The sequence below is a fragment of the Musca vetustissima genome, unplaced genomic scaffold (assembly GCF_032173495.1).
Source record: "Musca vetustissima isolate MV318-11 ecotype Yass unplaced genomic scaffold, APGP_CSIRO_Mvet_v1 utg29001, whole genome shotgun sequence".
Taxonomy (NCBI): domain Eukaryota; kingdom Metazoa; phylum Arthropoda; class Insecta; order Diptera; family Muscidae; genus Musca; species Musca vetustissima.
Window position 1 is genome coordinate 1,938 of NW_026889625.1, and position 27,712 is coordinate 29,649.

The 27,712-nt window shown below is 36.0% G+C and overlaps 2 protein-coding genes across 2 annotated transcripts; both read left to right on the top strand.

The window, feature by feature from the left end:
* Window positions 1–248: 248 nt before the first annotated feature.
* LOC133337310 (angiotensin-converting enzyme-related protein-like) lies at window positions 249–2,816 on the top strand. Its single transcript, XM_061545546.1, has 5 exons — window positions 249–320; window positions 391–967; window positions 1,430–2,142; window positions 2,208–2,563; window positions 2,636–2,816. Exons 1-5 carry the CDS (start codon window positions 249–251, stop codon window positions 2,814–2,816), a joined length of 1,899 nt encoding a protein of 632 aa, XP_061401530.1.
* A 17,304-nt stretch (window positions 2,817–20,120) lies between these two features.
* LOC133337311 (angiotensin-converting enzyme-like) lies at window positions 20,121–23,248 on the top strand. The gene is made up of 7 exons (XM_061545547.1): window positions 20,121–20,159; window positions 20,233–20,779; window positions 21,730–22,093; window positions 22,154–22,505; window positions 22,575–22,930; window positions 22,998–23,170; window positions 23,238–23,248. Exons 1-7 carry the CDS (start codon window positions 20,121–20,123, stop codon window positions 23,246–23,248), a joined length of 1,842 nt encoding a protein of 613 aa, XP_061401531.1.
* Window positions 23,249–27,712: the final 4,464 nt, after the last annotated feature.

The window sequence follows — 27,712 nt, forward strand, 5'->3', positions numbered from 1 at the left end:
ACGGGGTTTGTTGTCACCTTTGTTTGTTTTTGTTTAAATTATTTTTTTTTTAGTCTGCCGCCTGAAAGAACCCTCTGATAAGAAACTGGGACTTTTTTCGCAAAGATCAGCAAAAAGGTATTCCAAAGATAAGGAACAGGTTCTAAACAAGGCAAAATTTCGAATACAAATAAGTTTACAATTCAATTTTGAAATAGAATTTAGTTTAAATTTAGGCTTCATCAGTGACAGATGTTTCAGTTGGGAAAATGAAGTCCAACAGTGGTTTGCCGGTAATGTGGTTAGGTGGGTTTATTGCCCTTTGTCTCACGGGGTCCATGGTAAGTTTATTTTTTTGAGTTTGAATCAATGTGGAATTAATTTGATATTTGTTTCTTTGTTGTGTTATAGCTATTTGACCTTGTCAAGGCCGATTCGACGACGCCTGACACATGTTCGGGTGATTTCCCTGAAGTCAGGGAATTCTTCCAGCGGGAAGGTGAACTTTTGCGACAACGTCGCCGTGAAGAATTCTTGGCCGCCTGGGAATACAACACCAATGTGACCGAAGAGAATCGCTTAAATATGATAGCGGTTAGTGCCCGTAATGCTGTGGAGAATCTCAAGGCAGCCCAGTTGGTGCGACAGAAGCATTATAGGGATCTAAGTGATCCATGCCTCAAGCGGTTGGCAGAATATGCTGGGGAAATTGGTGCAGAAATTTTAAGTCCCGAAGATTTGAATGTTCTGCTGAATGCTGTTAGTAGCATGCAATCGAATTATGCCAGTACGAAGGTGTGTTCCTATAAGGACCCTAAGGATTGTAGTCTGACGCTGGAGCCCCATGTACAGGAACGTCTATCGAAAAGTCGTGATCCCAAGGAGTTGGCTCATTATTGGAAGGAATGGTATGATAAGGCTGGAACCCCCATGCGAGATAATTTTGCCAAGTATGTGGAATTGAGCAACAAGGCTGCTAAGCTAAATAGTAAGTTTGAAATAATTTTCTATTCGTATCTCCACAACGAAAAATGATAAGAATGAAAAACAAAGGTCTAGCACAGGGTCCAATTCTTAAATGAATAATTTGCAAAGGGCTGAGGTATGGATTTTTTAAATCATATTTTCGGGGACCATAACAAGGTGTGGATTTTTTAAATCATATTTTCGGGGACCATAACAAGGCGTGGATTTTTTAAATCATATTTTCGGGGACCATAACAAGGCGTGGATTTATTAAATCATATTTTCGGGGACCATAACAAGGTGTGGATTTTTTAAATCATATTTTCGGGGACCATAACAAGCCGTGGATTTTTTAAATCATATTTTCGGGGACCATAACAAGGCGTGGATTTTTTAAATCATATTTTCGGGGACCATAACAAGGCGTGGATTTTTTAAATCATATTCTCTAAATACTAATTTAATTTTTTTCTTTTATTTTTAGATTTCACCTCCGCCGCTGAGTATTGGATCCACATGTATGAAGATCCTGAATTTGAAAAAAATCTCGATAGTGTCTACCATGCAATTCTTCCCCTCTATCGCGAACTGCACGGCTATGTCCGTCAACGTTTATCCCAGCATTATGGCAAGGAGGTGGTATCGCCAAATGGCAATTTACCCATGCATCTACTGGGTAATATGTGGGGTCAACAATGGGATGAAATTATTGATCTACTCAAACCCTATCCGAATAAGGAATTCGTCGATGTCACCTCAGAGATGAAGAAACAAAAATATACCGTTGAGAAATTATTTGAATTGGGTGATGAATTTTTCAAGTCGCTCGGCATGAGCGCCCTCCCTCAATCATTTTGGAATTTAAGTGTCATTGAGAAACCCGCAGATCGTACCATTGTGTGTCATGCCTCAGCATGGGATTTCTTTCAGGATAGTGATGTACGCATTAAAATGTGTACCGAAGTGGATACCCACTATTTGTATGTGGTACATCATGAGCTGGGTCATATTCAATACTATTTGCAATATGAGAAGCAACCAACGGTGTTCAGAGGTGCTCCCAATCCAGGTTTCCATGAAGCTGTGGGTGATGTCATTGCCCTGTCCGTGTCATCGGCTAAACATTTAAACACCATTGGGCTATCACCGGAAACCGAGTTGGATGAGGAGAGCCGCATCAATGAATTGTTTAGAACGGTGGGTATATTTTGAATTTTTGAGGTTAGAAATTTAATTTTTAAATGTTTTTTTTTTCTTTACAGTCCCTCAAGAAAATTGTCTTCCTACCCTTTGCCTATACCATGGACAAATATCGTTATGCCGTATTCCGCAATGAAATCGATGAACACAATTGGAATTGTGCCTTTTGGCAAATGCGTTCCGAGTACACGGGTATTGAACCTCCCGTCTATCGTAATGATAGTGATTTCGATCCACCGGCTAAATATCATGTCTCAGCTGATGTTGAATATTTACGTTACTTTGCTGCCCATATTTTCCAATTCCAGTTCCATAAGGCAATGTGCACCAAGGCTGGACAATATGTAAAGGGTGATCGGGAGAAGACATTGGATAATTGTGATATTTATAAGAGCAAGGAGGCGGGTAGTGCATTTAGGTAAGTATTTGGGGGTAAAATTGGAGTAGGCTTCAGGTGTAATATTCTCCTAAATTTTCTTGCCTTTTTCAGCCGCTTTTTATCTGCTGGAGCCTCACGTCATTGGACTGAGGTCCTTAAGGAATTTACTGGTGATAGTACCATGGATCCTTCGGCTTTGCTGGAATATTTTGAGCCATTGCGTGTATGGCTTAAGGAGGAAAATCGTAAACAAAATGTTCCCGTTGGATGGGGTCTTACCGATAGTAAGTAAAAGAGCCAACTGTGGCGTAGATTTTTTAAATAATTTTGTGGGCCAAGAGCGTTGGAAGAAAGTGACTTATCTTCAATAACTAGTGGCAGGAAATTTATCCAACAAAATGAGTTCGTCGTTGTACCAAATTGAGAAATTGGACGAGAAAAATTATGAGACATGGAGTGTCCATATAAGAAGGGTGTTGATCCATAGCTGGTGTTGGAAATACGTAAGTGGTTAATGTGGCAAGGATCCAACCTGGACAGCTGCAAAGATTTCAGAATGGTAGTCTGATGACGAGAAGGCTTTGGCAACCATTACGTTGAGTCTTAAGACGTCTCAACAAAATTACGTGAAAAACTGTAAGACCTCCAAAGAAGCGTGGGAAACATTGAGAGATGTCTATAAACCCAAAGGACCCTTACAGAAGAAGGTGACCCTGTACAAAAAGCGGCTAAACCTGCATTTCTCGGATTATAAGAGCATGGTCGATTGTTTATATGATTTCATCTGATGGACGTTGGAATCGAAATTCAGGAGGAGTTGCTAGTTATAATCCTTCTGCCCAGTTTGGAAAAAGAGTACGAAAACTTCGTCGTCGCAATCGAAACAAGAGTCATGTTACCGGATTTGTCCGCTTTAAAGGTAAAGCTTTTGGAAGAGTGTGAGCGAAGGAATCAGGCGAAAGGTGATGAAGCTACAGCAGGTCAACAAGCGTTTGTGTCGATGTTGTACATAAGAGAAAACGATGGCAAATGTTTCACGTGTGGTAAGAAAGGGCACTATGCGAATAAATGCAAAAGGAGAAATGGAGATCATAAAACCTACTCTATGGTGGCGTTGAAAAAAAAGGAAAATGATTTAAATTCCAAGTGGGTAATTGACAGTGGAGCCACGTGCCATATGAGCTCAAACCGTAAGTTTTTCATCACATTTAAGAAGTGTGAAGAAATTATTATGATGGCAGATAAGAAATCAATTACGGCTAAAGGAAGAGGAATTGTGCCAGTTTATGTAAATGGATTACAGATCAGATTCAAAGATGACTTGAATGCTCCGGAATTTTATACCTATATCTAAATTGAAAACGGCTGCATAGTAAAATTTGATAGTAAAGAAACATTTGTGAAAGACGGAGGGAAAATTATGCTGAAATCCATATAACAGACCAATTTGTTTGGATTTGAAGCCATGGAACCTAAAGAAAAGTTGTGCGCAGCGACTGGTGATATTAAATTATGGCACCGGAGGTATGGTCATCTCAATTACCAAAGTTTGAAAGATCTATCAGAAAAAGACATGGTGAGTGGTATGAAATTGTGTGATTCGTTGGTTGTAGATCCCTGTGAGACATGCATGGTTGGAAAAAATCATGTGACACCGTTTCCTAAACATGATGAATAGAAATGTATGGAAGTATTGGACTTGATACATTCGGACGTGTGCGGACCGATTGATGTGGAATCCCTGGGTGGTTCGAAATATTTTGTCACTTTTATCGATCACAAGTCTAGACGCATTTTTATCTATTTTATGAAGCAGAAAAGTGAGGTGTTCGATAAATTCAACATTTTCAGTAGCATGGTGGATCGCCAGACGGGTAATGTTATAAAAATCCTAAGAAGTGATAACGGTAGGGAATATATTAGCAAAAAATTTATTAAATATTTGGAAGAAAATGAAATCATACACCAGCCAACAGTCCCTTATACTTCCCCAATAAAATGGAGTAGCAGAACACGCAAATCGAACGATAGTGGAAATGCCAAGGTGCTTATTGATAGATTCTGGTTTGAATAAAAGTTTGTGGGCAGAAGCAGTGGCAACCGCAGTTTATATAAGAAATCGTTGCCCAACAAGGACATTGCATGGAATGACACCATATGACGTATGGAGTAGTCGAAAACCCAAAGTTAACCACCTTAAAGTATTTGGATGTCAGGCAGTGGCACTGAATAAAAATAGAAAAGGCAAGTTTGAAGAGAAAGTTTCTAGCCTTATTATGGTGGGTTATTCTTTAGTGGCAAAGGCGTATAGATTGTATGACGCAAAAAGTTGTGGAACGACGTGATGTCATATTCAATGAAAACAAAAAGCCTGGTGGTGGATTAAATGATGAAGACAAAGAATTCGTTTCATTTGTTTATGGTGAGAGCAATAAGAATCCAGTTGAGAACAAAAGAGAGAATCTGGAAGAACAAATGGAAATTAATGAGAATGGCAAAAATCTACAAGAAATGGAAGGTGAGAACACAATGAATAATGAAACTGGAGACAACCCCTCAGATGAAGATAGTTTTTATGATACGGAAGAATTGCGGGGGTTTACGCCGATTGAAGAGGAGTAATCGTCAGAGTATGGTACACCTAGACGCGACCCTGGAAGGCCACGAATTATTAGAAGCAGAAGACCTGGACGTTCAAGAGGAGTGCCAAACTCTCTGAATAATGTGGTGGAGGAGAGTGTGCCGCAAAGTTATGTAGAGGCATTATCCAGCAAGTTATGTCATCAATGGAGAAAGAGATGAAATCGTTAAAAGAAAAGAATACATGGTATTGCAAGATTTACCTATTGATCAGAAAGTCATTAAATGTAAATGGGTATACGCATTAGAACGGAATCAGAAAGGAGAAATTATTCATCATAAGGCAAGGCTTGTTGCAAAAGGTTGCAATCTACGGTACATGGTCAACTATATAAGGAAACCTTTTTACCTGTAGTGAGGTATACCAAATGAGAGTTGGGTAGTTCCGGAACGAACTAGTTCATTGGAACTATTCCGAGAAAGGAACAATCGGAACTAGTTCCAACACTTTAATTGATATAGTTCCTTTTTCTGATCTCTTTCCTTTTTGGTATTGTTCTTTATTCTGATCTCGTTATTTTTTCAACACGGAACTATGTGAGCGAAAAAAAAAACAAAAAGAACGAAGAAGGAGAGAGATTCAAAGGAATAATGTAGGAGTCGGAACTATATGGAGCAAAGGAATTATGAAATGTAAAGCAACTATAAAGAGCAAAGGAACTGTATGGAGTAAAGGAACTATATGGAGCAAAGGAATTACTTGGAGCAAAGAAACTATTTGGAGCAAAGGAACTATAAAGAGCAAAGAAACTGTATGGAGTAAGGGAACTATAAGGAGCAAAGGAACTATTTGGAGCAAAGGAACTATAAAGAGCAAAGGATCTATGTGGAGTAAAGGAACTATATGGAGCAAAGGACTTATTTGGAGCAAAGGAACTATAAAGTGCAAAAAAACTGTATGGAGTAAAGGAACTCTTTGGAGCAAAGAAACTATAAAAAGCAAAGGAACTATAAAGAGCAAAGGGACTGTATGGAGAAAAGGAACCATATGGAGCAAAGGAACTATATGGAGCAAAGGAACTATACGGAGCAAAGAATATATAAAAAGCAAAGGAACTATACGGAGCAAAGGAACTGTATGGAGAAAAGGAAGCATAGGAACTATGAAGAGCAAAGAAACTGTATGGAGTAAAGGAACTACATGGAGCAAAGGAACTACATTAAGGAACTAGTTCCTTTTTAAAAAAGGAACGAGAAAGATCGATCCGCTACGTGAACTAGATTGTCCAACTCTAAAGAAAATCCAAATAAAGTTCTACGGCTACAGAAATCGTTATATGGTCTAAAGCAAGCCGGTAGAGAGTGTAATTCAAAACTTAACTTCTAACATAGGCGCGAATTCAAAAAAAAAAATTGAATTTTTTAATGTCAAAATTAATTTCCATCTTCATTGTTATTTTATTAGCTCTTTATTTATCATTTTCAAAATTTATTAATTTTAAATTTGTGTTCCTCTTTTATTTTCAGAAGTCTCCCATTCCTGTTCAACAACTGCTCACGCCAACAGCATTTTGAATTAAGGTGAAAAGCTCTTGTTTTTTATTAAATACGCAATTTTTACACTTCCGGAAAACTGGTTATAAACTGGATACTTATTTACAAGCGGAATTTACATACAGAATTATGTCAATTGGAGATTTTTTATAATTAATCAATACTCATTATTACAAAAAGGAACTTGTGATTCAATCGAAATAAATATCTTTACGAAAATGTTGAATATTAAACTGATAAAAAAATCAATTTTATGAGACATCTGCATCATGGAAGTGATGAACGGGAGATCATTTGTATTAAAAATCATTTTTTTCGAAACATCTTTATAATTTGAATTTAATTGTATTTTAAATTATGTGTATCATAAATTAGCTTTTAAAATGTATTTATAGTCTTCACTTTTTTTAGAGATCCCATCTATCCACCCCTGTTTGTAAAAACGTAAACATACTGGCCATTTGAATTTTATTAATCCGCTTAAATGGCCTGTCTGCTACCAGATTTATGTTTCAATCATTCACCCACAACTTTCTCCGCTGTCTAACAAAATGTCAACAACAACACACACTCTCACACACAATTTACAATCTCCTGCGGATTTAGAAAATTAATGCCAATCTGCTCTACATTTCAAATTTGTTTTGACTTTTAAAGCCCACCTTTCTTCAATCTCTTTCCAAAACAAATGATTTTTTTTTTGTTTATAGACCTTTTAATCTTCTTTTATTTTGAAATTCAAACCCGTTTGTATTTTTGTTTTTAATATTCTAACAGAAGTAATGAAAACAAAATCTATTAACACCCAAGATCAACAGGCTAGGAATAAATGAATATTCAGAAGTAATAAAAAATTTAAAACTCTTGCGATTTTTTTTTTTGGTCTACCAACCTTGAACTAGATAAAGTAACGTTTGGGTGTGTGTAGAATTTTGAATTCATTTGAAACCATTTAAAAAATCCATATAATCCGGAGTAGTCAGGGTTTGCAGTTCCCCAGAATACCCCCTTTTAATTCTTTCAAAATTTCAATTTTCTAGAAATATAGCACACGAGCAATTATTGCGATCATAAATAATTAATTGAAAATAGAGATTTTAATTTTTTTTTCTGAAATCACTAAGATAAGAATTCGATTAAATCATAATAATAAATGGACTTCGATAGAAATGGTATAGGAAATGTGTGGTTACGAATGCAGTCAGTATTTAAAATATTTATAATACCCATCTAATCTTAAGGAAATCAGAGAGGAAATTTTTCAAAAAGAAATGGATTTGGGAATGTTCTACAGCAGAGAATAGTTTTTTAATATTTGTTCAGGGGCTATCTGAGGCTTGGATTTTTTTTAAAAATGTTTTTAAGGGTCCACACAAGGCGTGGATTTTTTAAAAAAAAATTTAGGGTATCCCATAAGGAGAGGATTTTTTTTGGGCCAAGGATGAACCTTATTGAAAATGGAGAAAATCGGTTCAGATTTAGATATAGCTCCCATATATAGTTTCGCCCGATTTTATGTAAAAGATGCACCAAATTCCCAATATTTGTCCGATTGGGACAAAGGTTAAAATCGTTTTGTTAAAATCGTTTCAGATTTAGATATAGATCCTATATATAGTTTCGTCCGATTTTATGTAAATGGTGTACCAAAGCGCCTATAATTTTTTCGATTAGCACGAAATTTGGTGTGTGCTCAGATTCGTGCACATCGGTTCAGATTTTGATATATCAGCCATATATATATATATATATATTATTCCGATTTTATGTAAATGGTGCACCAAATTCCCTATATATCTTTCGATTTGCACGAAATGTGGCATTGCGTACTGAATTTAGTCTAGAATGACGTGTGATATTGGTGTAGATTCAGACATAGCCTCCATATATAGCCTCCGACTTCATGTTAATTCTGGAATTGAGATCACATTTTAACATTGCGGCATACCGAATATCGTGTATCAAGTTTGGCCCAATTCGATTTACACAATTTCACCCATTGTACGCAAACGTCTCTAAATCTGCCCGATTGTAATGCAATTTATCTTAGGTGACAGAATGGCAAGTGTATGGATTGATGATTAGTCGGTTCACATATTTAAGTTCGTCGAATTTTATGTCAATGTTTCGCCTGTCAGGATATATAATTTGAATGTGCCCAAAAATCCTAACCTGCAGATACCTCTACAACATATGTTATTAAAAATCCTAACCTGCAGAGACCTCTACAAAATATTTTATTAAAAATCCTAACCTGCAGAGACCTCTATTAACAATTTTATTAAACATCCTAACCTGGAGAGATCTCTATTAACAATTTTATTAATAATCCTTACCTTCAGAGACTTCTTTTAACAATTTTATTAAATTCTCACCTTCAGAGAACTCTATTAACAATTTTATTAAACATTCTAGCCTGCAGAGACCTCTACAAAACATTTTATTAAAAATCTCACCTTCAGAGACCTCTACACACTTTTTTAATTATAACCTTATCTCTAAAGACTTCTACACATGTTTTATTAAAAATCTTAACATATCTCTACATATTTAATTAAAATCCTAACCTGCAGAGACCTCTACAAAGCATTTTTTAGAAATCCTAACCTGCAGAAACCTCGAAAAAATGTAAAATTCTCTGCTTCAGAAACCTATCCAAAATATTTTCAAAGACATAGAAACCGTAAAGACTCGACAAAATGCATTTTGGCAAAATAGTTTATGAAAAAATATCCAGGGGGAATCAAGGTTAACATAGGCATGTTAAGAATAAAAACGCCAATACGCGAAAATGTGTGAATAAAATGTAAATAAAATTAGAGGCCTGCACTCAAAATATATATTTTCATTTTATAAGCTTAAGATATAGCACTAAAAACGTTTAATACTGTTCTCTCTGTTGTTATGATATCGTAACAACAGAGGAAAAGCCATCTGTTGGAAATTGCTTACGTATCGATTGTCGTATCTTTATACTTTTATGTCTTTGATATTTTATTACAAATCCTAACCTGCAGAGACCTCTACACATTTGTCTAATCAAAATCCTCACCTACAGAAACCTCTACACATTTTTAAATTAAAATCCTAACCTGCAGAAACCTCTACAAAGTATTTTGTTAAAAATCCTAACCTTCAGAGACCTCTGCAACGTATTTTATTAAAAAATCCTATCTTGCGGAGACCTCTACAAAATATTTTATTAAACATCCTAACCTGCAGAGACCTCTACACATTTAATTAAAATCCTAACCTGCAGAGACCTCTACACATTTAATTAAAATCCTAACCTGCAGAGACCTCTACAAAGCATTTTTTAGAAATCCTAACCTGCAGAAACCTCAAAAAAAATATGTAAAATTCTCTGCTTCAGAAACGTCAAAATATTTTATTAAAAATCCTAACCTGCAGAAACCTCTACACATTTGTCTAATCAAAATCCTCACATACAGAAACCTCTACACATTTTTTAATTAAAATCCTAACCGGCAGAATCCTCTACAAAGTATTTTGTTAAAAATCCTAACCTTCAGAGACCTCTGCAACGTATTTTATTAAAAAATCCTATCTTGCGGAGACCTCTACAATGTATGTTATTAAAAATCTCAACCTGCAGATACCTCTACAAAATATTTTATTAAAAATACTAACCTGTAGAGACCTCTATTAACAATTTTATTAAACATCCTAACCTGCAGAGACCTCTACAAAACATTTGATTAAAAAACCTCACCTCTACACACTTTTTTAATTAAAATCCCAACCTCTAAAGACCTCAACGCATGTTTTTTTTAATCTTAACCTGCCTCTACACATTATTGAAAATCAAAATCCTAACCTGCAGAAACCTCTACAAATTATTTTGTTGAAAATCCTAACCTTCTGAGACCTCTGCAACGCATTTTATTAAAAAATCATATCTTGCGGAGACCTCTACAAAGTATGTTATTAAAAAATCGTAAGAGACCTCTACACATGTTTTTATTAAAAATCCTAACCTGCAGAGACCTCTAGATATTTTTTAATCAAAATCCTAACCTGCAGAGACGTCTACAACGTATTTTATTATAAATCCTAATCTTCAGAGACCTCTACAAAATATTTTATTAAACATCCCAACCTCCAGAGACCTCTACAACGCATTTTATTATAAATACTAACCTTCAGAGACCTCTACTATATATTTTATTAAAAATCCTATCCTGCAGAGACCTCTACAAAATATTTTATTAAGAATCCTTATTAAACCATCTATCCTTCCGAGACCTCTACAATATATTGTATTTAAAATCCTAACATCCAAAGACTTCTACACATGTTTTTATTAAAAATTTTAAACTGTAGATACCTCTACAAAGTATTTTATTAAAAATCCTAAACTTCAGAAACCTCTACATATTTTTTAATAAAACATCTCACCAACCTTCAGAGACCTCTATTATCAATTTTATTAAAAATAGAGACTTCTATTAAAAATCCTAACTTTTCGAGGCTTCTAAAAAATTATTTTTGGAAAAATCCTTACCTTCAGTGACCTTTACATAAGATTTTATTAAAACTCCTGACCTGCAAATGTTAAAAATCCCAACCTGCAGTAACCTCTACAATATATTTTATTAAAAATCCTGACCAGCAGAGACCTCTACCAAATTAATTTTTTAAATATTCTCAGAGACTTCAAACATGTTTTTGTTTTAAATCAATGCCTTATGTCAGGACCTTAAAAATAATTTTTAAACAATTCTCGCCATGTGTTGGTCTTTAAAAAACAATTTTTTAAAAAATCCGCGCATCGAAAGAAAATAATAAATAATTTGAGCTTATTTGGCCCACTGTATCAATAAATTAATTAATCGTATTACCTGTAATAAATTGTCTTCTTTCCTAGGCATATCTTCGGAGTGTGTCGCGAACATAACCAATAAAAGAGAAAAGAGATAACTCACCCACGATATTGTGAGAGTCCATAATCTCCATAAATGTGAGAGTTAACTATCAAACAGTAGCTACTCGGATTAGTTTTATTAGTTATTCTTATCGTGGAGAGCGAATGGAGCCCTCCATCTGTTGATTTTTCTCTCTTTGTTGCTGATAATTTAATGGGGGCCCTGATTTGTTGTATATAAAGCTGAGTATTGATTTGTAAGTTTCAGTCGTTGTTGTGTGTCAAGCTGTGGGGCACACGTTTCGGGTATTGTTTTTGTTCGTCGTCCATTTCTGTGTTCGGTCGTTTCGTTTAGAAGGCGGTCAAGCGTAAGTGTGATAATTGGCAACTAGAATTTAGAATTAAAAATTTGTTTTCAAGTTTTTCGCATTTGAAAAAAAAAAAATAGTAGACAATGTTTGGAAATCGTAATTCAATAACAAAAATAAAATCAGAATAAATATTGAATAAAAAAAATAATTTAATTAATTTTTTTTCTGTGCCAAGTTTAAAAATAAATTTGCCTTGCAAATAAAAAAATCACGAAAAAAATCGTCTGCTTCTTCAGCTCAGTTTTTTTTCTAATCAAAGACATTGTGTGGATGTGTGTGTCAGTGTGTGCATGGCTTGCGTGTCTGTGATCTTTGACATAATTACATCGCTCTGACAATTGATGAATATTTTGTTGCGGATTTTTTGTTTTGATGACATTTACTTTGGTGGAGGAGGAATTCTTCTAAATACCGCCAATAGTTTATTTGTTTATATGGTGACACAGTGGGCGATTTTTTTGGATTTTTAAAAATTAATTTTTAAGGACCATACCCAAGGCATGGATTTTTTAAAAATTCATTTTTAAGGTCCATATACAAGGAGTGGATTTAAAAAAATTAATGAGGTTTCTGAAAAAAATATTTTCTCTGAAGGTTGGGATTTTGAAGGAAAACATTTTGCAGAGGCCTCAGAAGGTTCGGATTTTTAATAAAATAGTTTGTAGAGGTCTCTGCAGGTGAGGATACTTAATAAAATATTCTGTAGAGGTCTCTAAAGGCCAGGACATTTTCAGAAATATTTTGTAGAGGTATCTGTAGCAGGGATGGTCCGTGTGACGAATTTTTAGGTTTTCAACCGTCAAAAAGGTGTAAACGTCGAAAACGTCATATACCTGTATAAAATGTAATAAATGTAGTAAACGTCGTTTATTTCAATATTATCAGCATATAAAGTTATTTTCAAGAATATATATTATTTTTACATATATCTGACTATTCCTTGCTAGAACTGATAAAAATTTCTAAATTTTTTTGAGAAGAAAATTTTCAAATTTTTTATGGATTTGAGTGAAGCATGCGTAATTTCCAATTTGATTAAAGGAAATAGCTATTTTGTCAAAAACCTAATGGATTTGGGTAGGTTTCCGACGTTTCTGACGTATGTATTATACGTCGGAAATGTATGTCATTTACGTCACTGTTTCTGACAGACCATCTCTGATCTGTAGGTTAGGACTTTTAATAAAAAATTTAGTAGAGGTCTCTGAAGGTTAGGATTTTTAGTCAATTATTTGGTAGAGATCTCTGAAGGTTAGGATTTTTAATAAAATATGATTTAGAGGGTTCTGCAGGAGAGGATTTTTAATAAAAAGAAATGTAGAGGTATTTGCAGTTTAGGATTTTTAATGAAATATTTTGTAGAGGGCTATACAGGTTAGGATTTTTAATGAAATATTTTGTACAGGTATCTGAAGGTGAGGATTAAAAGTGAGGATTAAAAAAAATAGTTTATAGAAGTCTCTGAAGGTGAGGATTTTTATTAACATATTTTGTAGAGGTATCTGAAGGTTAGGATTTTTGGTGAGGTATTTTGTAGGTGGCTTCGAAGGTTAGGATTTTTAATAAAATATTTTGTAGAGGTCTCTGCAGGTTAGGATTTTTAATGAAATATATTGAAGATGGCTCCGAAGGTAAGGATTCTAAAGAACATATTTTGTAGAGGTCTGTGAATGTAAGGATTTAAAAGAACATATTTTGTAGAGGTCTCTGAAGGTTAGGATTTGTAATTAAACATTTTGTAAAGATCTCCGAATGTTAGGATTTGTAATTAAACATCTTGCAAACGTCTCCGAATGTTAGGATCTTTAATAAATTACTTTGTAGAGGTCTCTGAAGGAAAGGATTTTTATTAAAATATGTTGCAGAGATCTCAGTAGGGTAGGATTATTAGTAAATAAAATTTAGAGGTCTCTGCAGGTTAGGATTTTTAAGAAAACAAATTGTAGAATTCTCTACAGGTTAGGATTTTTAATGAAATACTTTGTAGAGTTATCTGAAGGCGAGGATTAAAAAAAAAAATAATTTATAGAAGTCTCTGAAGGTGAGGATTTTTATTAACATATTTGGCAGAGGTATCTCAAGGTTAGGATTCTTGATGAAATATTTTGTAGATGACACCGAAGGTAAAGATTTTAAAGAAAATATTTTGTTGAGGTCTGTGAAGGTTAGGATTTTTAATGAAATATATTGTAGATGGTAAAGATTTTAAAGAACATATTTTGTAGAGGTCTCCGAAGGTTAGGATTTGTAATTAAAAATCTTGTAGAGGTCTCCGAAGGTTAGGATCTTTAATAAAATAGTTTGTAGAGGTCCCGGAAGGTTAGGATTTTTAATAAAATATTTTGTAGAGGTCTCTGTAGGTTAGAATTATTAATAAAAAAATGTAGAGTTCTTTGCAGGTTAGGATTTTTAATATTATTAATAAAATATACGTCTTTGCAGGTTAGGATTTTTAATAAAACATCTTGTAGAGGTCTCTGCAGGTTAGGATTTTTAATCAAAAATTTTTTGTAAAGGTCTCTGCAGGATAGGTTTTTAAAAAAATGTTTTTAAAGGTCTCAGAAGTTGAGGATTGATATTTAAAAAATATTATGGAGATTCTGAAGGTGAAGATTTTAACAAAAAGTAATTTGTAGAGGTCTCTGCAGGTTAGAATTTTATAAATAAAACATATTTAATAGTCCTTCGAGCTGCGAACGGATTTTTCTCTCAAGTTACGATGTTTTTATAATATTTTCGTCAGGTTGCGAATTTCTCAAAAAATATTTTTCTTGTGGACCTTCAGGTTGCGAACATTAAAAAAATGTGGTCCTTCGAGTTACGAACTTAGAAAAAAATTTAGAGGTCCTTCGACTTGCGAACTTTTTAAAAATATAAATTTTTTAGTGGTCTCTTAAGTTGCCGAATTTTTTAGAAATTCCTTCTAGAGGCCTCTCAAGGTTAGAAATGTTTAAAAAATATGGTCCTTCGAATTGCAAATTTTTTAAAAATACATATTTTAGTCTCTCAGCAGGTGATTTTTTAGATAATACTTCTAGAGGCCTCTCAAGGTGATGAATGCTTAAAAAATATGGCCCTTCGAACTTTTTAAAAGTACATATTTTAGTGGTCTCTCAAGTTGCTGCATTTTTTAGAAAATACTTCCAGAGGCCTCCCAAGGCGAGGAATGTTTAAAAAATATGGTCCTTCGAGTTACGAACATTTTAAAATACATATTTTAGTGGTATATCAAATCGATGAATTTTAAAAAAATACTTCTAGAGTCCTCCCAAGGTGATGAATGCTTCAAAAAATATGGCCCTTAGACTTGCGAACTTTTTAATAATACATATTTTAGTGGTCTCTCAAGTTGCTGAATTTTTAAAAAAATACTTCTAGAGGCTTCCCAAGGTTATGAATGCTTCAAAAAATATGGTCCTTCGACTTGCGAACTTTTTAAAAATACATATTTTAGTGGTCTCTCAAGTTGCTGAATTTTTTTAGAAAATGCTTCTAGAGGCCTCTCAAGGTGATGAATGCTTCAAAAAATATGGTCCTTCGACTTGCGAACTTTTTAAAAATACATATTCTAGTGGTCTCTCAAGTTGCCGATTTTTTTAAAAATACTCCTAGAGGCCTTTTAAGGTGAGGGATGTTTAAAAAATTTTGTTATCGAAGTTTTTTCAATTTAAGGATTTTAAAATTTTTTTTTGTTTCAAAAATTCTGGTCACCTGACATTTTTCTTCAAAATAAACGTTCTTGAACTCAACTCATTCTCAAAATAAGCTCTTTTTGTTATTCGCAGTCTTAAGCCGATGAAGATATTTATCGTATCTCCATTTCGATTCTAAATACCTTTGGCTCAGAATTATCATCAATTAATTATTGTAATCACGTTGATGTGGTCACAACAGACACTCACACGCATACGTGACTAAAATAATTGATTACAAGCCCCATCGAAATTTGAAGTGAAGTAGAGTAGAGTCGGAGCTTCCGAGGAGGAAGTTAATAACAGTGTTTTTAAAAATTTGAAACCTTGAATGCAAAAAGGAAATTGAGGCAGGTGTTCAAAATTTTTTTAGAAATCAGGGTCAAAATTAAAAATATAATTTTTCAATATTTTAAAAAATAAATTAAAACCTTGAATGCCAAAAAATTAAGGCAGGTGTTAACAAAAAACCTTCCAATAATTTCTTTACCCACCCTATTGTCTGGGGCCTCATATAAATTCCCCATCCCGATAAGTGCAATAAAATTGCCAAATTGATTTCATTTTCAAATATTTTTGTTGTGATTTTTTTAGTAGTTGCGGTTATTATTTTTTTACGGCCATAAATTGTAATGGCTTCTAAGCAGTAGCTCATTTTTGTTTATGACCGGGAGTTTTTCCCCAATATCTCTGCGATAAGATTAGTTAATTTAATTTGACGCGGTCAATAAATAAAAGGTTATCTGAATATTTCGAAAATTTACGATATTCTGGAACTGGTAGGAAAAAAATAATCTGAAAATACTCCGCATCTAATCGAGCAGAAAACAATATTCCATCTCCAGTTGTAAATCAATTGAAGCTAAGAGGGTCACTTTTCCTTTTCCGTAATCGTGGAGGTACGCACGTTTAATCATGCGCTTCATAAATTTACAACAAAATTTTTAGGAATTATTTACAAAAAAAAAAATTAAATTTTTTGAAAAAAAAAAATTAAATCTTTTGAAAAAAAAATTGAAAAAGAAATTCAAAACAAGGAAGAAAATTAAAATTAAATTTTTTTTCTAATTTCGATTTTTTTTCAAAAAATTTTGATTTTTTTAATTTGGATTCTTTTCAAAAAATTTTGATTTTTTCCAAGAAAATTGCATTTTTTTATTCTAAAAATTCTGAAAAAATTATTCAAAAAAATTTGATTTTTTTTCAAAAAATTTTAGATTTTTATTCAAAAAATGTTGCAATTTTTTTTTAATTCTAAATTTTGATTTGTTTTCAAAAGTTTTAGAATTTTTTTTTCAAAAAATTTAGATTTTTTTCAAAAAATTTAAAAAAAAATCTTACATTTAAATTTAAATATATTAAAAAAATCAAAACAAGGAAGAAATTTAAAATTTAATTTTTTTAATTTGGATTTTTGTTTTCAAAAAAATTAGATTTTTTTTAAATTTGGATTCTTTTCAGAAAATTTTGAATTTTTTCCAAGAAAATTGAATTTTTTTATTCTAAAAAATTTGATTTTTTTTCTAAAAATTTTGCATTTTTATACCCTTCACCACACTGTGGTACAGGGTATTATGTCTTTGTGCATATGTTTGTAACAGGCAAAAATAATCGAGATAGACCCATGGTTCCTTTTGAGAATATGCATAGAATCACTTTCTGAGTCGATTTATGCATGTCCGTCCGTCCGTCCGTCCGTCTGTCCGTCTGTCCGTCTGTCCGTCTGTCTGTCCATGTTAAATTGTAAACAAAGTACAGGTCGCATTTATGATCCGAATTGGATGAAATTTGGCACAAGTCACTTATTTGGCCCAAGGACGAACCCTATTGAAATTGGGAAAAATCGGTTCAGATTTAGATATAGCTCCCATATATATATTTAACCGATTTAATGTAAACGGTCCCTATATATCTTTCGATTTGCACGAAACTTGGTACAGCCTAATCATTTAGGTCTAGAATGATGTCTGCCAAGTTTCGTGAAAATCGGTCCAGATTTAGATATAGCTCCCATATATAGTTTCGTCCGATTTCATGTAAATGGTGCACCAAAGTCCCTATATATCATTCGATTTGCACGAAATTTGGCATAACGTAATGAATTAAGCCTAGAGTGATGTCTGCCAAGTTTCGAGAAAATCGGTTCAGATTTAGATATAGCTCCCATATATAGTTTCGTCCGATTTCATGTAAATTGTGCCCCAAAGTCCCTATATATCTTTCGATTTGCACGAAATTTGGCATAACGTAATGAATTAAGCCTAGAGTGATGTCTGCCAAGTTTCGAGAAAATCGGTTCAGATTTAGATATAGCTCCCATATATAGTTTCGTCCGATTTCATGTAAATGGTGCCCCAAAGTCCCTATATATCTTTCGATTTGCACGAAATTTGGCATAACGTACTGAATTGAGCCTAGAATGATGTCTGCCAAGTTTCGTGAAAATCGGTCGTGATTTAGATATAGCTTCCATATATAGTTTCTCCCGATTTTAGGTAAATGGTGCACCAAAGTCCCTATATATCCTTCGATTTGCACGAAATTTGGCATAACGTACTGAAGTGAGCCTAGAGTGATGTCTGCCAAGTTTCAAGAAAATCGGTCCAGATTTCTATATAGCTCCCATATATACTTTCGTCCGATTTCATGTAAATGGTGCGCCAAAGTCCCTATATATCTTTCGATTTGCACGAAATTTGGCATAACGTACTGAATTGAGCCTAGAATGATGTCTGCCAAGTTTTGATAAAATCGGTTCAGATTTAGATATACCTCCCATATATAGTTTCGTCCGATTTCATTTAAATGGTGCCCCAAAGTCCCTATATATCTTTCGATTTGCACGAAATTTGGCATAACGTACTGAATTGAGCCTAGAGTGATGTCTGCAAAGTTTTGATAAAATCGGTTCAGATTTAGATATACCTCCCATATATAGTTTCGTCCGATTTCATTTAAATGGTGCCCCAAAGTCCCTATATATCTTTCGATTTGCACGAAATCGTTCTGAATTAAGCGTAGAGTGATGTCTTCCAAGTTCCGAGAAAATCGGTCCAGATTTAGATATAGCTTCCATATATAGTTTCGTCCGATTTCATGTAAATGATGCACCAAAGTCCCTATATATCTTTCGATTTGCACGACATTTGGCATAACGTACTGAATTGAGCCTAGAATGATGTCTGCCAAGTTTCGTGAAAATCTGTCCTGATTTAGATATAGCTCCCATATATAGTTTCGCCCGATTTTAGGTAAATGGTGCACCAAAGTCCCTATATATCCTTCGATTTGCACGAAATTTGGCATAACGTACTGAATTGAGCCTAGAGTGATGTCTGTCTTGTTTCGTGAAAATCGGTCCAGATTTAGATAGAGCTTCCTTTTATTATAGATTGATTTTAAGTAATTGATGCACCAAGGAACCAATAGGCTGATAGGAACAAAACTTTCTGAAATTAGTATAACCTAACCTGTGACAAGTTTGTTTGAAATCGCCTAATATTTTGATAGAGCTTCCATATATATTTTCGCCCGATTTCAAGTAAATTGGGCATCAAACTCCTCATGTTAGTCAGATTGAAATCAAATTTTGCACAACTTACAAAATTGAGCATAGAATTACGTAGTTGCGTTTTGTAGAAGTACAGACATAGCCCAACGGATGACCTATTTATATTTGTTTGAAGTCGATTTACATACTTTATGGATAGATTTAGGTAGATTCACATTTAGATAAATATCACATATTTTATTTCATCCAATTTCATCTTAATAGTCCTGTTTAATATACCCATAGTGGTGAAGGGTATCATATAGTCGGCCCCGTCCGACTTTACTACTTTCCTTACTGGTTTTATTCTAAAAATTTTGAATTTTTTTATTCTTTAAAATTTTGAATTTTTTTATTCTAAAAATTTTGATTTGTTTTCAAAAATTTTTTTTTTCAAAAAATTTAGAATTTTTTTTTTCAAAAAATTTAGATTTTTTTCAAAAAAAATTCTTACATTTAAATTTAAATATATTAAAAAAAATCAAAACAAGGAAGAAAATTAAAATTTATTTTTATTCTAATTTGGATTTTTTTTCAAAAAATTTGGTTTTTTTTAAATTTGGATTCTTTTCAGAAAATTTTGAATTTTTTCCAAGAAAATTGATTTTTTTTATTCTAAAAATTTTGATTTTTTTCTAAAAATTTTGAATTTTTTTCAAAAACTTTTAGATTTTTTTCAAAAAATTTTAGATTTTTATTCAAAAAATGTTGCAATTTTTTTTTTTTTGAAAAAATTTGTTTTCAAAAATTTTAGAATGTTTTTTTCAAAAAATTTAAATTTTAACTTTGAAATATTTTTTTTAAAACTAAAATTTAAATATATTTAAAAAATATAATATTTAAAAAAAAAATTCAATATTTTTTTGAAAGTCCTAGCAGTCTTGGGCAATAATTTCGAATAATTTTTTTATTCAAAAAAATAATTAAATTTTTTTAAATTTTTATTTTCAGTTTCATTGTCAACATGAAATTCCTATTAGTCGCCCTTGTGGCCGGTTTGGCGGTAAGTATCCAAAAACCCCTCCCCTAAATGTCCCCCCCTCACAATAAAATATTTCTCCCCATCCGCTTTACAGCTCTGCCACGCCGCCGTTAAGGAAGAAATCATTGCCACTGAATATTTGCAAAATATCAACAAGGTCCTGGCCAAGCAGACCAACATCGAGACTGAAGCCTCTTGGGCCTATGCCTCGAACATTACCGATGAAAATGAACGTCGTCGCAATGAAATCTCCGCTGAAAATGCCAAATTCATGAAAGAGGTTGCCAAGGATCTGTTGAAATTCAATTGGCGCACCTACAGTTCGGCTGATGTTAAACGTCAATTCAAAATCTTATCGAAGACTGGCTATTCGGCTTTGCCCGCTGAAGATTATGCCGAACTTTTGGAAGTCCTCTCATCGATGGAAGCTAATTTTGCCAAGGTCCGTGTATGCGATTATAAGGATAGCGAAAAATGTGATTTGTCTTTGGACCCCGAGGTTGAGGAAATCATTACCAAGAGTCGCGATCCCGAGGAATTGAAACACTACTGGGTTCAATTTTACGATAAGGCTGGTGCCCCAACCAGGAAGTCGTTCGAGCGATACATTGAATTGAATGCCAAGTCGGCTAAGTTGAATAGTAAGTAACAAAAAAATCTCTTCAAAATCCGACAAAAGGCATGGATTTTTTTAAAAAAAATTTTTCAAACATCCACAAGGCGTGGATTTATGAAAAATTATTTTTTGGCTCCTACCACAGGCTCCTACCAAAAAAATATGTTTTAAAAATCTACGCCTATGTTAGAAGCCTAAAAATATGTTTTAAAAATCTACGCCTATGTTAGAAGCCTAAAAATATGTTTTAAAAATCTACGCCTATGTTAGAAGCCTAAAAATATGTTTTAAAAATCTACGCCTATGTTAGAAGCCTAAAAATATGTTTTAAAAATCTACGCCTATGTTAGAAGCCTAAAAATATGTTTTAAAAATCTACGCCTATGTTAGAAGCCTAAAAATATGTTTTAAAAATCTACGCCTATGTTAGAAGCCTAAAAATATGTTTTAAAAATCTACGCCTATGTTAGAAGCCTAAAAATATGTTTTAAAAAATCTACGCCTATGTTAGAAGCCTAAAAATATGTTTTAAGAATCTACGCCTATGTTAGAAGCCTAAAAATATGTTTTAAAAATCTACGCCTATGTTAGAAGCCTAAAAATATGTTTTAAAAATCTACGCCTATGTTAGAAGCCTAAAAATATGTTTTAAAAAATCTACGCCTATGTTAGAAGCCTAAAAATATGTTTCAAAAAATCTACGCCTATGTTAGAAGCCTAAAAATATGTTTCAAAAAAATCTACGCCTATGTTAGTAGCCTAAAAATATGTTTTAAAAAATCTACGCCTATGTTAGAAGCCTAAAAATATGTTTTAAAAAATCTACGTCTATGTTAGAAGCCTAAAAATATGTTTTAAAAATCTACGTCTATGTTAGAAGCCTAAAAATATGTTTTAAAAAATCCAAGCCATGTGTTCGGCCCCATTTTTTTTTTGATTTGATTACAAATTTTTAATTTTCCCTTCCTTTTTTAGACTTCACCGATGGTGCTGAGGTCTGGTTGGACGAATACGAAGACGACACCTTCGAACAGCAGCTGGAAGCCATTTTCGAAGACATCAAACCCTTGTACGAACAGGTCCATGGTTATGTCCGTTATCGTTTGAATCAATTCTATGGCGATGATGTCGTGCCTAAGAACGGTCCTTTGCCCATGCATTTGTTGGGTAACATGTGGGCTCAACAATGGTCTGCCATTGCCGATATTGTTTCACCCTTCCCCAACAAGCCATTGGTTGATGTCAGCGACGAGATGGTTGCCCAGGGTTATACCCCCTTGAAAATGTTCCAAATGGGTGATGATTTCTTCCAGTCGATGGGTTTGAAGAAGTTGCCACAGTAAGTCGGAACTGGATTAGGATTTTAGGAGATTTTCTAATTTTTGAAAACTTTTTGCAGAGACTTCTGGGATAAGAGTATCTTGGAGAAGCCCACCGATGGCCGCGACTTGGTTTGTCATGCTTCGGCCTGGGATTTCTATTTGACCGATGATGTACGCATCAAGCAATGTACCCGTGTTACCCAGGATCAATTCTTCACCGTTCACCACGAGTTGGGTCACATCCAATATTTCTTGCAATATCAACATCAACCCTTCGTCTATCGTACCGGTGCCAATCCTGGTTTCCATGAGGCTGTCGGCGATGTCTTGTCTTTGTCGGTGTCGACACCCAAACATTTGGAACGTGTTGGTTTGTTGAAGAACTATGTCAGCGATGAGGAGGCCCGCATCAACCAATTGTTCTTGACTGTAAGTCCATTCGCAATTAACCTTTGGTCAGGAAAAAAATTCTTAACTCCCTTCGCCCTTCCTTTCTAGGCCTTGGATAAGATTGTCTTCCTGCCCTTCGCCTTCACCATGGACAAATACCGTTGGGCCTTGTTCCGCGGCCAAGTAGACAAATCCCAATGGAATTGTGCCTTCTGGAAGTTGCGTGAAGAATACTCGGGTATTGAACCACCAGTAGTCCGTACTGAAAACGACTTTGATGCTCCCGCCAAATACCATGTCTCCGCCGATGTTGAATATTTGAGATATTTGGTCTCCTTCATTATTCAATTCCAATTCTACAAGTCGGCCTGTATCACTGCCGGTGAATACATTCCCGGTAATCCTGAATATCCTTTGTACAACTGTGACATCTATGGCAGCAAGGAAGCTGGCAAACTTTTCGAGTAAGTTCTGGAAAATTCGAAGTCAGGGGAAAATAAAAAATAATGGAATTTGTTTCACACCTTTCAGAAACATGTTGTCCTTGGGTGCCTCCAAGCCCTGGCCCGATGCATTGGAAGCCTTCAACGGTGAACGTACCATGACCGGCAAGGCCATTGCTGAATATTTTGAACCATTGCGTGTCTGGTTGGAGGCTGAGAACACCAAGAACAATGTTCCAATTGGCTGGACTAAGTCGGACAGTAAGTTTTTCCCCTTTTGAGGTTATGTTGAAGGGTTTTTAATAAAAAATTTTGTTTTTTATTTCAGAATGCGTTTAAGCCTAAGCCGATACACTTAAAAACACACCAAACACTTCTTAAGTTTTAAATTCAAAATTGTTTTTTAATTAATTTTATTTAAATAAAAATAAACAGTATTAAATTAAAAAAATAATAAAAAAATATTTTTCAAGGGCTAAAAATATTTTTTAACGATCTACCATAGGTTAGGTTAGGTTAGGGATGTACGGTTGTATTTATAAAAACCGTCCACTCGGAGACTATGTCCATCAGCGATGGACATTTACAGAGGATATGTTCAATTGTTTCTAGTTCTTCTTCGTCCTTACATAGACGACAGTAATCCTCTCCACTGGAGTCCCACTTCGAAGTGAGAGATCTAATCATGCAGTGAACTGTTATGATCCCCACAACGATTTTGATCTCCCTCTTATTGTGTGTCAGCGGCGAAGACGTTCTTTTGCGAGAGAATGCTGGCCAGATAGATTTTGAGATTCTGCAAGCAGGTTCTCTCAACCATCGGTTGCCGACTACCTCGCAGTAGAACGTACGGATTCTGCCAATGAAATAGCCGATGGAAGGTTTCACAGATCTCTCAATCGGAAGATTGGACGACTGTGAGCCCCCTCGAGCAAGCTCGTCGGCTATCACATTGCCTTCAATGTGGCTATGTCCTGGAACCCAACATAAACTAACTATCTGTCGTATATTATTCGGAGCGGACTTGCAATCATGAACTGCTTTTGAGTTTATAGTACCACCGCTTTAAGGGCCGCCTGACTATCGACAAATATAGTCACCGATCTCTTAATGTCGGCAGTAAGTGCACCAGTGCCTTCCTCCATCTTTGACCCGTATGTAAAGAATGACAGACCTGGCAGAGGTAAGGAGGCACTAGTCCAGGATTCCCTACTAGGAAACTCTACTTTGATGTCATTAAAGTCTCTGTGAGAGGGAACATAGTCACTAATATGACAACTCCACCTCAAGAGGTCACAACCTGACTTTATGTTTAGGATGCTAGCATGACCATAGTTCAGCGATTTCAAGGCATCCGTTTCCCGGAGCCTCAGGGCACACTTGGCCGCCTGGTATTTAATTAGAATGTCCAGTGGTTTGCATCCGTTTCCCGTAGCCTCAGGGCACACCTGGCCGCCTGGAATTTAATTAGAATGTCAGTGCTTGGAGATTCAGGATTGCGTTCTAGACTGTCTGTGGTGTACTTCTTAACGCTCCGATGATCAGAATTGAAGCCGATCGCTGTACTAAACTTAATTTTGTCAGCAGCATATTTTTATTGACAAGGCAACCATAAGTAAGAATGGGTAAGACGATGGACATATACAGCCAGTGTATTATCTCGGGTCTTAATCCCCAGCTCTTACCAATGGAATTCTTACATGAGTAGAGTGCCAGCAGTCCTTTCTTAGAGCGTTCCTTATTGTGTGTCAGCGGCGAAGACGTTCTTTTGCGAGAGAATGCTGGCCAGATAGATTTTGAGATTCTGCAAGCAGGTTCTCTCAACCATCGGTTGCCGACTACCTCGCAGTAGAACGTACGGATTCTGCCAATGAAATAGCCGATGGAAGGTTTCAACGATCTCTCAATCGGAAGATTGGACGACTGTGAGCCCCCTCGAGGAAGCTCGTCGGCTATCTGATTCCCTTCAATGTCGATATGTCCTGGAACCCAATATAAACCAACTATCTGTCGTATATCATTCAGAGCGGACTTGTAATCATGCACTGCTTTTGAGTTTATAGTACCACCGCTTTAAGGGCCGCCTGACTATCGACATATATAGTCACCGATCTCTTAATGTCGGCAGTAAGTGCACCAGTGCCTTCCTCCATCTTTGACCCGTATGTAAAGAATGACAGACCTGGCAGAGGTAAGGAGGCACTAGTCCAGGATTCCCTACTAGGAAACTCTACTTTGATGTCATTAAAGTCTCTGTGAGAGGGAACATAGTCACTAATATGACAACTCCACCTCAAGAGGTCACAACCTGACTTTATGTTTAGGATGCTAGCATGACCATAGTTCAGCGATTTCAAGGCATCCGTTTCCCGGAGCCTCAGGGCACACTTGGCCGCCTGGTATTTAATTAGAATGTCCAGTGGTTTGCATCCGTTTCCCGTAGCCTCAGGGCACACCTGGCCGCCTGGAATTTAATTAGAATGTCAGTGCTTGGAGATTCAGGATTGCGTTCTAGACTGTCTGTGGTGTACTTCTTAACGCTCCGATGATCAGAATTGAAGCCGATCGCTGTACTAAACTTAATTTTGTCAGCAGCATATTTTTATTGACAAGGCAACCATAAGTAAGAATGGGTAAGACGATGGACATATACAGCCAGTGTATTATCTCGGGTCTTAATCCCCAGCTCTTACCAATGGAATTCTTACATGAGTAGAGTGCCAGCAGTCCTTTCTTAGAGCGTTCCTCAACATTCCTATACCACATTAGTTTGCGGTCAAGGATAGTGCCAAGGTATTTTGCTTCTTCAGAAAGGGTTAAAGTCGTTCTGCTTCTCCAATATCCTTAGTGTATTCTCCAGCCCCTTAAAAGGTGGTGGGGTATACACAGAGGCTACCATACCGCTTGGTATCTCTTGGACCGCTACAGCTACCAGTGTGCTACCTTCCCAAAGAGGATCCAGGTTGTTAATTGTCTTCTTAAGGAAGTCCGCAGTCTCCAATTAACAACCTTGACCCCTTTGTATAAGGGCCAAACCGTAGGCTCTGTCGATCAACCTCTTCGGATAGGAAGAGGTCCTTCAGATGGCTGTCGGCCAGCAACCATTTATCCTCGTTGATGATCCCGTCGGGGTCAGCTCGGTCCATAATTGCTACTCGCAGATCTTTCGGAACCTCTTTTGGAGCAACGGATTCGCTGAGCGTCGTTGTACGTTTCTGAGCAACCTGCTCCGAGGCAGCGTGTTTGGCTTTCACCACACAATCACAGCTCTTGGCAAGTTTCTCCTTCGACGCAAATGAAGCAGAGCTTTGTACAGTCGACGACTGCGTGGGTCTCTTTGCAGCAGGTCGATGTTTCTCCGAGGACCTTATTCTCTTGACTGCCGTAGGCTGTGGCCGAGATTTGGCACCCGGGGTTGCAACCGCTGTAGAGATATCCCCAGCTGATGCAGGCACCTGCTTCGCGCTCGCTACCTTCGCTACCATCCACTAGCAGCTGCCCAATTGTCAAAGCCTTGGGTATCGGCTTTGGCAATTCGACAGATGGTGGATTGACAGAGGGTGGTTTTGTCTTATCCATGGCACATTTAGCGCAGATGATGTTTTGATTAACTGTCAAAGTTGGTAATTTCTACTTGAATTCGATGTACAGTGTTGCCAACCATTTGAAATATTATATGGAAAATTTTGACAGATAATCGAGGCAAATACAAATGTTTTTGTTTTGATACATTACCTTATTATTGCATCATGGTCTTATCGGTCTTCTTGGATGCATTTTTACGGGCTCTCCTTCGGGCCGACTCCGACAGTCCCCTACCTTAGTGGATGCTGGTGTCTGGGACGTCTTAGTACTCAGATTACCCTTGAAGAGGTGCTTCCTAGATGTACTAGAGCTCCCAACAGGTTTATCCTTCTCTGAAGGGACTGTGGTGGTCTTAGTACTGGGTCGGGGGATCCTATCAATCAAGAAGTCTCTCCTTCCGGATAAATTTGAGGTTCCTCTTGATTAAGTGGAACTCCTTTCCCGTGATGTAGTCGCTGTCTCGTCCCACTTATCGTTTACAGTAGTTAACTGCTATCCGGTACATCTTCTTGGCAGCGATCCCCTTGGCATCGACTTGCCTAGCAGGTACTGGTGCTGATGAATTATCCATCTTATCGACGGGGTTCTCATCAGTACCAGTATCCGTTTCGACAGCCAACTGCCTGAGTAGTCTCGCGACATCACTAAAGGCCGTGTAGATTAAGTGCAGATCTTCAACCTCGCCAGATTTACTTCCCTAGTCAGCATGGTCACTACTGTAGTTTCCATGATGTCTTCCTCATCTGACAAGGGCGAGTCATTCCAGAGCTGATATGGGATGTTCTCCTGACTAAGGCGGAAGGAGCCAGTTTCCTCTAACTGGCTCCTTCCCTCACTTACAGCACTCCACAAAAAGTGCTGTAAGTGAGGGATTGAGGTCGACCATGGCACAGCCTCTTACCATGGCAAGGACTTGCCGTCTAAGCCTGAATAAGCTTGTTGAGGCGCCCAGGTATCAACAAGGCTCCGTTATAATACAGTCGGGATCCTGACTGCAAACCGTAGAACGCTGATAAGTACGAGGTCGCATGACACCCCAGCGTTAGGGGGGACATTCTCGCCTCGTCGGCCCAGGGATCATAGGCACTCTGTCATTTCATCCGAGACTCTTCCCCTGAGCCCGATGATTGTCCACGACTGTTTATTTGTTATTCACAGCTACCCAATGAATAGTATTGTGCTTCCCACTATCCGTTAGCATTCAGCTCTGCTCCCCGA